Here is a 12,462-nt window from a genome sequence, read left to right as displayed (position 1 = left end):
AAAGTACTTTCTCCTTTTTAAATAAACGTAAGTTTCTGCAAAAATTTAGCACATAGTCAATGATCAGCATTTTTTTTTACTAAATAAGATGTGCTTCATGTTGAAAATAAGGAAGTTATACGGCTGATTCTGCTTAAGACAATAACCAATGAAAATATCTTGCTTGTTTAAAAATTAATTCCTGCCAAAACAATAGCACTTTCGACATCTATTTACTTCAAGTTACATTCACAGTCCCCCAAGAAATGTTCTCATGTTTCTTAGAATCGTCCACAAAACGAACAGAGAAACAATAACTGTTTTATTGATACAATAGAGAAACTGATAAATACTCAATATTCTATGGACGAAGCAAAATTGCAAATATTGGACTTTATATTTCTCGAACGGAAAGAAAAGGATCAACGAATCTATGGCAGGCCATTGGTTATTATTTGAACTGAAACATTTGATTCCAATTTTTAATGAGCAGCAGGAGGGTGAGTAACTACTTGACCTAATTATGATAATATTATAATTCTTGGTTAGGCGGAAGTGCTAATAAAACCATCCAGAGGGGATCTTAAAGTCTCCTCAATATCGTTGCGCAAACTATTCCTGCAACTTCGACGGATGGCAGAACAGCAACCATAAAATAAAATAATATGGGAAATTATTTCAGAGAACATTTTGCCACAAAATCAGGATATGACAAAATGACGCTTATAGTGGTCGAAAATATCTTTGACTTGAAGGACACCTTTTGCTATGTTAAACATTGACAGTTAATAATGTTATTATTTACTTTGATAAAACATTATGTTCAGGTCTTCGATGAGTAAACTTGCACAGGCGAAGTACACACATGTACCAGAAATATAATGATTATGTAGGGTAATATCTTCCTTCTTAAAATTACAATTAAACAACTTAGAACCGCCATAATTTTTCATATGGAAATAAAAGAAAGAAACAAAATAGACTTTCAAATCATTTGTGTTATAGTATCTTAATACCGTTTCACCCAAGGACACTTTAAACTTGAAACGAGGAATGAAGGTGTATCGCCCTTAGCCCCACCCATATCAAGAGCATTGAACAACATGGTATAACGCTTACTATTATATCAGGCTTAGCGCTACTTTAAACTAGTTCAAATAATGTCGAGTGTTTTCGAGAAAGACTTTATGGAGAATCCGGAAAGATCTGAATTAAAAACTAATTGAGGCAACTGTAACAATTTTACGATATTAATCCTGTCGATTGTAGAGTTAAATATGAAATCATTACTTAAGGCGCTGAAGGCTTTAGCATGCAGTTAATTGAGGCTAGTCTATTTCAAGTTAAATATGTTGTGAAAGCAAGGGGTTTCATTCTTTAGCCAAGTAAAGGAAAGAGAAGCGACTTGCCATAATTCACCTATAAACTCGAAGAGGATTTTAGGTAATTGAGAATATTAATAGCATAATACAAGGAGCATCAAAAATGACATCCAAGAACATAAAAGTGTCATCCATAAACTGTAAGATTTTTCATCTCTTCAGGGAGGAATGGTATTTACCAGGGTGTGGGGGGGGGGGGAGGGGTCCATGACGCTCAGAGTTAACAGCTTGATAAAAAAAATGAACGATAGAGGCTCAAAGGACAATCTTGACGAACTCCTCTACTATAGCTTTAAGTGTATGTTTATTTACTTCTGAATAAAAATTAATTTAAGTAGCATCTAAGTTTATTGTTCTTCTCATTTACTATAAAATAACCGAAGTACACAGCAACAACACCTACTACACCCAGAGTTTGCACATCATATTAATTAAGTATAAAGTATACCCACTGGATCACAATAACCACAGAAGAAAAGACAATATATATATATTTCTATATATATATATATATATATATATATATATATATATATATATATTTATAAATAATGGAAATCGAAATGAGTTGGAAAATCAAGAACAGTGAAAAAACTTCTAGCCTCCACCGGGGTTCGAGCCCGGGCCTCCCGCTTTGTACACGGACACACTAACCACTAGGCTATGGACGCTGATTGTTTGTCCAGAGGTTCGACACCGGTCAGGGAGGTCGTAGTTCCACTGTAGGCAACTTGTTTGAATTTTAGACGTTTCTACCTTTGTTTTGTCAAATCGGGAAATCTTAGAAAAAATACGTCTTTATGTGGTTTTTACTTAAGAATGTTAGTCTGCTGTGTATGAGTATCTAACTTTGATATCCGTTTAGTCTTTTATATACCTCAAATGTAGATGAAAATGTGTGCGCTATATTTCTTGTTCACTATCTTTGTACAGTATAACTCAAACTAAAGCCATGTACTCAGTCAACATATTTAGACTCCCAACCGTATCAAACTTTTCTTAAATTTTTTAGACGAATGAGTGAAAACTCATCTTTACAATCATCTCCGATTAGTCTTTCTTTTACATCAGATGTTGATGAACCTAAGTGATCTATATCTCTTTCAGGTTAATAAGCACCATCTTTGTATATCATAATCAAACCTAAGATCATGTACGCAGTGAACGTGCAAAATCTAAGATCATAGACAAATGTTGTTCGTAATGCCTTGTGACGAATCGGTGAAACTTTAGTTACTTTACTACGTTCCAATGTAGGACACGGAGGATGTGAGAAGGAGAGGGAGAGGGGGGGGGGGGTTAAGATTGGTCTGCCGACTTTCTGGTTCATAATCGTTGCTCCGCTGGGTGAGGGGACGAAAACACCATTAGGTTGAGTCACGAAAGTCACTAATATCTTCTTGATCGCGTAAGGTAGTAATTTCGTCCGTTTTCCCGATAGCGCGGCTTATTTCAAAACACCATAATCACTGCCAGTGGCATCGCTGACTCGCTAGCAATATATTTCTGGTAGGACACACACCGGGACCGTGACGTATTCCCGGGAAATCGGTTGGCTAATTGGTGAAGGCTCGGTTAGAGGAAAAGCGTATAGAATTGATGTGTCGACCACAAAAAGGGTTAAAGCCAGACGTGTAAAGGTAATAACGAGGGATGGTGACCCTGTCAAGTTTCATATGAGCAGCTGTATTCCTTAGCGAAATCCATCGTTGTAATAATTATATGATTTATGTTGTTATAAATCACGACGTGAAATTCATTACGTTTTAACATATATGATTGAACATTGTATTATTTAGTAATACATTCATGTCCTTTGTCATACTTTCAAATCGTCCTGTGTTTTTCTTAAAGTGTAACATTGAAATGGCACATTGCAGAATTATTCATCATCAACATAAATTCAGGAAAGTGAAACAGCAACATCTGATTTTTATTTAAGTGGGAACAGCGACCTCTTCTCATCCCAAAATTACAAGTTAATCTCCAAAAATAGAATGTCTGATTGCATAAATCGGCACAAACGACCGGGGCCGACACGTCCAGTGGTCAATACCATACAGGTCAGATTGTGAAAGCCAGCTTGTTTTCGTAATCCAATCACACATATCAACATTCATCAATGGTGGAAATTGGCTGTAATTCAAAGGAAAACGAGCTGTTGAAGAGAAATTGTGAAATAATAAATATAAAAATTAACATCATGGAAAATGATACAACAGACTAAAAAGGTAAATGAGCTGTATGTGGTATGGAGGATGGAGGAGATGGGGTGGTGGAGAAAGAAGGGGTGTAAATCAGGAAGAGAAGGTGTGAGGGGGTGGGGGGGTGGGGGAGCGGAGGGGATACCAATTGCAATCCTAACAATTTTGAATCAGAATAAGTGTTGTTCTTATTGTTCCTGTTTTTTTTAAATGTTTTTCTGGCTAATCCGGCCCACTGTTGTGTCCACTGTTGTACTATGGTACCCTTGTTTATGACTAGTAGTTCAAGTCTAAGACTAAGCGATGACATCAATTGTGATAAAATATATATTTAATTTATTTCTTCAAATTCATCCTTTAAAGGGTGACTTCAGGTATAAACTTGATTTTATATTATATATAGTGCTACGTTGCAGACCGGTGAATAGCACTGCTCTCACTCCAGGTTATAAATGTCTATAACCAATGTTTTTTTTAATGATTCCTCTTTAAACATTGACAGCACATCAACAAAAGTAACTGGGCTAATAGTCTACAACACAAACCATTTAGGTTAGTTTCTCAGATGCAGCGCAAAACTGTCATGGTATGAAATGATATGTTTAAAATATATTATATATATGCTTTGTTAAAGGGCAAATGGTTTTTAATGTCACCCAAGGGTGCTCCGTTGTGTAGATGAAGTTAAAAGAACATGTCTGGGTTCAGCTACTATAATATATAAAACAAATAAGTTAACATCAACATTTAGGCCTGCACTGAGAAGCTGACGTCATCATATCATTTAATCTTAAAGGAGCATTACACAGATTCAGCTACTTCAAAGTTTGTACCTTGAAAACCTCAACAGCTATAGGAACATTACTAGCCCTCTAGATATTTCATTTTCCTATGACGTATCAAGACTTTAAAGTTTGCCCGAAGTCATTTGGTAGTATTGAGCTGTATGGTAGCTATGTACAATATATGATGTACATTGCGAATGTACGTTCTCGAAAAGTTCGAACATACGCACGCACTGACGTCAAACTGAAATGATATTTGTTTGAGCAACAGAGAACACGCGACCTTTACCAATTTATTACATATTTAATTCTTACTTGAGATCAGATAGGATTTTCCAAGGTCCATGTAGCGACTACAAGACCTAATCATACTGATTTTGACCAAGAAGTGATTATCATCGTTAGGGATTGTGTCTGCTTTGTCCCTCTTAACGCTGTAAACCACTGCGTCGTACTCTAAGTGGGACCAGTAACCGTCCACACGTTCGTTATAAACAAAAGCCAACACAACTGCACAGAGAATTAAATGAAAAAAAGAAAAGAAAAAAATCATATATTATGATCTTGTTAAAACAAAAGCACACACGTGTTGAATGGTAACTTTTTATAAGCATTTAAACTAAATTGAAATTGACTTTGGGTAGACAGGGGGAACCTTAAAACATGGTTTTTATCATTTAGGAATATAATGGGAATGATTGCTGTTCGATCTCCACCGTTATTTTATATTTCTCACAACCTTATCGAAGCTACCGTCAAAGCTATACCAGAAGCTGTCAAAGCTAACATTGCTTTTATTTCCTCAATCTAATTTGGCAGTGTATAGAATCGACTTGCGTGTTGACTGCTCGATAATATGTATTAGTAGTCACCGTCATCGTCACCGTCTTCGTCGTCATCGTCGTCATTGTCATCGTCATCATTATCGTCATCGTCATAATCATAATCATCATCAATACCACCATCTTCTTCATCATCATCATCACCCCCATAATAATCATCATCATCATCACTACCATCATCACCATCATCATCATCATCATCATCATCATCATCATCATCATCATCATCATCATCATCATCATCATCATCATCATCATCATCATCATCATCATCATCATCATCATCATCATCATCATCATCATCATCATCATCATCATCATCATCAGAACAACCACAACCACCATCATCATCATCCCCACCATTATCACCATAGTCATTATCAACAACAACTGTTAAAAAAACAACATCATCATCATCATCATCATCATCATCACAACCAGAATAATCATCATCATCACCACCATCATCAACACCATCATCATCAACACCATAATCATCACCGTCATCACCACCAGCACCACCATCATCACCTTCATCCTCATCATCATCCTCATCATCATCATCATCATCATCATCATCATCATCATCATCATCATCATCATCATCATCATCATCATCAGAACAACCACAACCACCATCATCATCATCCCCACCATTATCACCATAGTCATTATCAACAACAACTGTTAAAAAAACAACATCATCATCATCATCATCATCATCATCACAACCAGAATAATCATCATCATCACCACCATCATCAACACCATCATCATCAACACCATAATCATCACCGTCATCACCACCAGCACCACCATCATCACCTTCATCCTCATCATCATCCTCATCATCATCATCATCATCATCATCATCATCATCAACAGCACAATCATTATAATCATCATGATCATCAACATCAACAAGAAAGACAGCATGACTGATTTGCAAATATTAATTAATAGCTAGTGAAGTATACTTACCAATATTGGAATTGCAAAACTGCTGGTGTGTTGGTGGAGGACTCGCACAGACGCAACAATTAACAACAGATATGCCGAAAAATAGTATGCAGGTCACCAAAAGAATACGAACAGCCATTTTGTTTTATTTAGTTTGATCGAAAGGTTTTCGAAGTAACTCTTTGTGAATCAATTACACTTCAACAGTCGATGCTTTCACAAATGTAGTAAAATTTCCATAAATTTCAGGTTGTTTTTTTCCCTTTTCATGTAAAAAGTAGAAAAGTCAATGTTAGGCCGAATATTGATTTGTGATCACGTATAATCTTGAATAGTGTCTAACACACTTGCTAACTATACGTATCTTGTAGTGTTTGTGTGACGCATTTGTCATTTGGCCAAAATGTAATATTTTGTATCCCCATAACAACATGTTGTTATTGTCTATTCTTATCTCTATAGGGTTACATCATTTAATGTAAGGTCGGTCGATGGCACGTTCATCGGTTCAAAGGTTTACTACTTGTTAAGCTAAAACACCTGTTTTCGATAAGTCTCTGTGGGACGTCATATAATCCAGAGCAAACTAGGAGATTTTAACCCTGACAGATAGACGGTTCCTTTCTTTTAGTAAAAAGTCACGTACGATAAAGCTCGTGAAAGAGAAGCTATAATAATCCCCTCCCTCTCCTTCTCTCAAAATCTCATCACACTCCCCTACCATACTGTAAACATGTGATCATGCTGGTATTTCGTCAAGTATGAAGAATTACGAATATCTTCCAATTAAAAATCGATACTACAGATCAAGAAAGACAAGATCGCAATCTGATGTCTGCAAGCGATAGATACTCCTAAAATTAAACGTGACCTAAGTTGAAGCTGGATAGGGATTCTACCAACATTACACAAACGAGGGATAACATAAGATTGAACAATTGATCAAGCTTCTGTTTGCATGGGAGGGCCGAATTTGCAGATCTTATCATCGAAGCAATATTGCCAGATTGGGAGGGCATGTTATCCCTCGTTAGTGTGATGTCGGTAAAACCCCTTTCAAACTGCAACTTAAGTATCGTTTAAATTTAGGATTCTACCACCATCACACTAAACTTCGGAATGACATGAGACTTTAAAGCAGTTGTTCATGAGCATATAAGACAACACAGAATCAGTAGCGTTACTCGTTTAATTTTATTAAGAGTTCCTGTTCTTGTTTAGATTCTTGTACTTCTCTCATCGATGATGATTCTTTTTAAGATCAATGAACTATAACACAAATCAGAATTCTACTTTAGTTGTACCAATATCTCGTATCTTTAGTATATGAACGATATGCTGCCGTAGTTTAACATAATGAGCTTCTTTCCTTTTTCCCAGCATAATATTACACACGCTCTTTCCATCATTTGCATGGTAGGAACATGTCAAGTCCCCAGTCATTCAATAAAGTTTGTGCAAACGTTGTTTGCTTTCCTTAAATTGGTATATTATAGAACATGGCAACGTTTCCTCGGACTTCCAGCCTGCCACTTGGAGGATATTTTTAACCGGGAGATTATTTGCTTCTGCCGCTGAAAAGGCTGCTGACCTAGTACTGAGAGCTTCTTAATGCTCCACATTTATTCCAGAGGCTGCCTCTTCTTTAAGCCACCGTGATAACGAACTTGTCGACACATATTTGTGTGGTGGCGCGTTACTAATAAACAGTTATGTCTGATATCCTCTTAAGTGTAATGTACGCTTTATATAGCTTCTAAGGAGTTCGAGAACGTCTAGGCTAGCAACAGCTTGGTACGATTCTAGTACAACTTCCATAGGTATTGAACCTGGTCGAGATTGTTTCACATGACTGTTTACCATGAAGCGTTGTCTCTATTGATATGGAGATCTTTCGTATCTACTACTAGTAGGGTTGGTTGAATACTGAAAGTTTGGCTCAGGGATGTAAACTGCACTATGCAGCCATGTTAGGTAGGCATTTGTGTCTTTTTATACTCATTACTAGGTTAGCACTTAGGCCTGGAGTTTTGAAAATCATTGTCTGAAACTGTAAAGAATGTTCATGAAACATGGAAGGTGTAAATTCACAACAAATGTAACCATAACAGTACATGGTACCACGCTTGTTATTGTGGACATCAAGGGCCCACATTAATACATTTAAACTTTCATAATTTTCTTTTCAGGCAGTACGGATACATAGCATTCCGTCAACAGGTTCCATGTTGCTAGGGGGTCCTAACATGACTAGTCAGGGGTTTGTTACCATCATGTGCAGTCCAAAGGATCAGAAGTGAGTTTCCATCCAATGGTATGTACACTGGATTCAAGTTGCCAAGAGAAAACGCTATTGTATAGGAAGCCTTGGTTGAGAAATCCCTCCAGAAACATCGTTTCTATTCTACGATTGTGTTGGATTATCAATCCGTCAGGGTTCCTTAAGTGTTGATATATTGACATTCAAGACTTTTAATTAAGGATAAAATGGTCATTTTCCAGACCCAACATCAACAATGAAATGAAAAGGCATGTTTTGAAGCATTTGGATACATGTATTGGCGTGACCGTGATGTCATGTAATATGGGCATAAGTGAACGGGGATTTACCTTTTTAGGAGCATTTACCTCCCAGACATGTTTGTTTCCATGATATTTGTCAAAAAGTCATAATAAAGATTAATGGAGGTAGAAGAACTCTTGAATGCTGTTTCTTCAGCAGCAGGTGGTTTGTTTTACAATCTTTCTTCAGAAACTCATAATGCGTGTCATGCTGTGTTTAACGTTGCGTTAGTGTCGTACGTGTCGTCGTGTGTGGGTAACATTGTTGCATGTGAGTTGCGTCATGCAGTGTTTCTTGGTTAACATAACCCTTTATTCTGTTTGCCTCTGGTTTATTCTAATGAATTTGTCACAACAACGATTGATGGCAATGAACAAGCATCTTTTTTTATAGGCTTAAAGCCAAAACTTTCATGTAAGTTGTTTTTCCTTAAACCTCCTTTGATGTCACAAATTACATCAGTGTAATTTAAGAATGATATTGTGTATGAAAAGTACAGTTTTATTTTGATGTCATATAATGCAATGATTGTTGTTAATGTTGGTTTCGTCACAGGCTTGTTCAGATTGTCTAAAATGCCTGTCTAGAACTGATATTGAATGAACTTCGTTCAAAGATTTAATATTTGAACTACGTTGTGTCAATTTTTGGCTCTGCTCTTTCTCGGATATTTTACATATTGTAAAAAAATCTCTAACGATATAGCGAAATACAGTGGTTGTTCTCTCAGTGTAAATGTGCGTGTATGTGAGACGGTATGATCGTCGCGCATCCGGTACATGCCTGTGCTTGGCAGTTGTGTTCCTAATATGGCGTCATCGTTTTCTTGTTTTGAAATCACATTTTTCAGAGGTCTGTTTTCGGATGAGAAGATGAGAACGTTATTTCCTAATTAGTCCTTGAGGTTTTGAAGGTGATGAGAATAGTTTTGAACATATATTTTCTCATAGATTCAGAGGAAGTTACTCTCGATTAGTTGGATTTGCATGTCATGGCCTTCTTAAAGGAACGTCTTATTTCCTCATACTTTGTATGAGCCTTGCTAGAAGTGCTTTCTCCTTTTTAAATAAACGTAAGTTTCTGCAAAAAATTTAGCAGAGGGGTCGATGATCAGCATTGTTTTTTTACTAAATAAGATGTGCTTCATGTTGAAAATAAGGAAGTTATACGGCTGATTCTACTTAAGAAAATAACCAATGAAAATATCTTGCTTGTTTAAAAATTAATTCCTGCAGCCAAAACAATAGCACTTTCGACATCTATTTACTTCAAGTTACATTCACAGTCCCCCAAGAAATGTTCTCATGTTTCTTAGAATCGTCCACAAATCGAACAGAGACACAATAACTGTTTTATTGATACAATAGAGAAACAGATAAATACTTGGTATTCTATGGACAAAGCAAAATTGCTAATATTGGACTTTATATTTCTCGAACGGAAAGAAAAGGATCAACGAATCTATGGCACGCCATTGGTTATTATTTGAACTGAAACATTTGATTCCACTTTTTAATTAGCAGTAGGAGGGTGAGTAACTACTTGACTTAATTATGATAATATTATAATTCTTGGGCAGGCGGAAGTGCTAAAAAAACCACCAGAGGGGATTATAAAGTCTCCTCAATATCGATGCGCAAACTATTCCTGCAACTTCGACGGATGGCAGAACAGCAAACAAAAAATAAAGTAAAATGGGAAATTATTTCAGAGAACAGTTTGCCACCTAAACAGGATATGACAAAATGACGATTACAGTGGTCGAGAAGATATCTGACTTAAAGGACACCTTTTGCTATGTTAAACATTGACAGTAAATAATGTTATTATTTACTTTGACTAAACATTATGTTCAGGTCTTCGAAGAGCAAACTTGCACAGGCGCAATACACACATCAGAAATATAATGACTATCAACCGTAATATCTTCCTTCTCAAAAATACAATTAAACAACAAAGAAACGCCATAATTTTTCAAATGGAAATAACCAAAAAGAAGCAAATAGAGTTTCCAATCATTTGTGTTATAGTATCTAAATACCGTTTCACCCAAGGACACTTTAAACTTGAAACGAGGAATGAAGGTGTATCGCCCTTAGCCCCACCCATATCGAGAGCATTGAACAACATGGTATTACGCTTATTTATTTATCAGGCTAACGAGCTATAACTTAAACTAGATCAACTAATGTCGATAGTTTTCGAGAAAGACTTTATAGAGAATCCGGAAGGATCTGAATTAAAAACTAATTGAGGCAACGGTAAAAATTTAACGATATTAATCCTGTCAATTGAAGAGTTACATATGAAGTAATTTTAAGGCGCTGAAAGCTTTGGCATGCAGTTAATTGAGACTAAATAAATAAGCACTGTTGTTTGAAAAAGTAGTTCCTGAGAAGGATACGAAACCAGTAGTCTATTTCAATTTAAAGATGTTTTGAAAGGAAGGTCTTATTTTAATATTAATTTAGCCACCTAAATGAAAGAGAAGGGACTTGCCATATTTTAACCTTTAAACTCGAAGAGGATTTTAGGCAATTAAGAATATTAATAGCATATACGAAGAGCATCAAAACTGACATCCAAGAAAATGACAGTGTCATCCATAAACTGTAAGATTTTTTATCTCTCCGGGGAGGAATGGTATTTCCCGGGGTGTGTTGAGGGGGGGGGGGGGGGTCCATGACACTCAGAGTTAACAGCTTGATAAATAAAATGAAACGATAGAGGCTCAAAGGACAATCTTGACGAACTCTTCTACTTATGATAAAATCCATTCAAGAAAAACATTGTTCAAAGGTCTCTAACTGCTTGCCCAATTTGGTCATTTCTCCTCAAAACCAACAAAATGCATACTTTCGTCAATAAAGTTCCATTCAATTGTATCAAAAGCCTTTTCAACAAGAATTCAAAAACAAAAATTAGGCCAATCATTTTGGGTGCGATGACACTTATGATCGATGAGGTCTAACACAAAACGAACATTTTCCCTAATAAATCGATATTTACCATAAAAACCAGCCTGGATCCGAACTGCATGACAGCAGCAGATATAACATGGTTAAGTCTCATCACTATTAGCCATATAGCTTAAATTTTGTTATCAGAGTTGAAAAATGAAAAAAAGGTCATAATTGTTTTTTATTCTAGGAATAGTTCTATCTTTTCCAGCAGACATTGTGAATAAGAGTAATAACAGCACGATCTTGTTCGGTTCAATATATCGTATATAATTGACAATTGTACTAAATAATGGATATCGGGAATAATGTTACAACAACAATCAAAAATATTAGCTATACCCACAATCCAGGGGCTATGTGAACAATTGTATATGAAAGATGAAAGCAACCCTCCCCCAAGGACTTCTTCACTCCTATCCTTGTACTTTCCATTGTAAAACTTATTGGGTTGATTTCAATCCTATGAATAGCCGGCTAAGTCAAATCATGTCCTACATGTAACGTCCTTGACGATTCTGCAGCAAATGCTTTTGTCGCGTGATATTCATTATCAAAGACTTATTTCGTTCTTATATGAAAACATAAAACAAATTGAAGTTTGTTTTGTATTTTGCGCTTAATTTTGTCTTCTTCTATCGACTACTTTCATATGAGTGGAGATATAAACCCTAATCGGAAATACTATACTTTTAAAACAGTTTCCAAAAGACTGAATCTAATCGAAATTTGACAATACGCACTCAACATAACCAGGGACTCGAATTAGGACCTAGAATAATGAATC

The 12,462-nt window shown here is 36.1% G+C and overlaps 1 protein-coding gene across 1 annotated transcript; it reads right to left on the bottom strand.

Moving 5' to 3' along the window:
* Nucleotides 1-1,546: 1,546 nt before the first annotated feature.
* LOC139961395 (uncharacterized) lies at nucleotides 1,547-6,557 on the bottom strand. The gene is made up of 3 exons (XM_071960542.1): nucleotides 6,174-6,557; nucleotides 4,666-4,860; nucleotides 1,547-3,519 (listed from the first exon to the last, which is right to left on the bottom strand). Exons 1-3 carry the CDS (start codon nucleotides 6,289-6,291, stop codon nucleotides 3,341-3,343), a joined length of 492 nt encoding a protein of 163 aa, XP_071816643.1. The 5' UTR covers nucleotides 6,292-6,557; the 3' UTR covers nucleotides 1,547-3,340.
* Nucleotides 6,558-12,462: the final 5,905 nt, after the last annotated feature.

This window comes from Apostichopus japonicus, chromosome 20 (assembly GCF_037975245.1).
Source record: "Apostichopus japonicus isolate 1M-3 chromosome 20, ASM3797524v1, whole genome shotgun sequence".
Classification (NCBI taxonomy): Eukaryota; Metazoa; Echinodermata; class Holothuroidea; order Aspidochirotida; family Stichopodidae; genus Apostichopus; species Apostichopus japonicus.
Note: the sequence above shows the minus strand (reverse complement) of the source record. Positions and strands in the feature narration are given on the sequence as shown.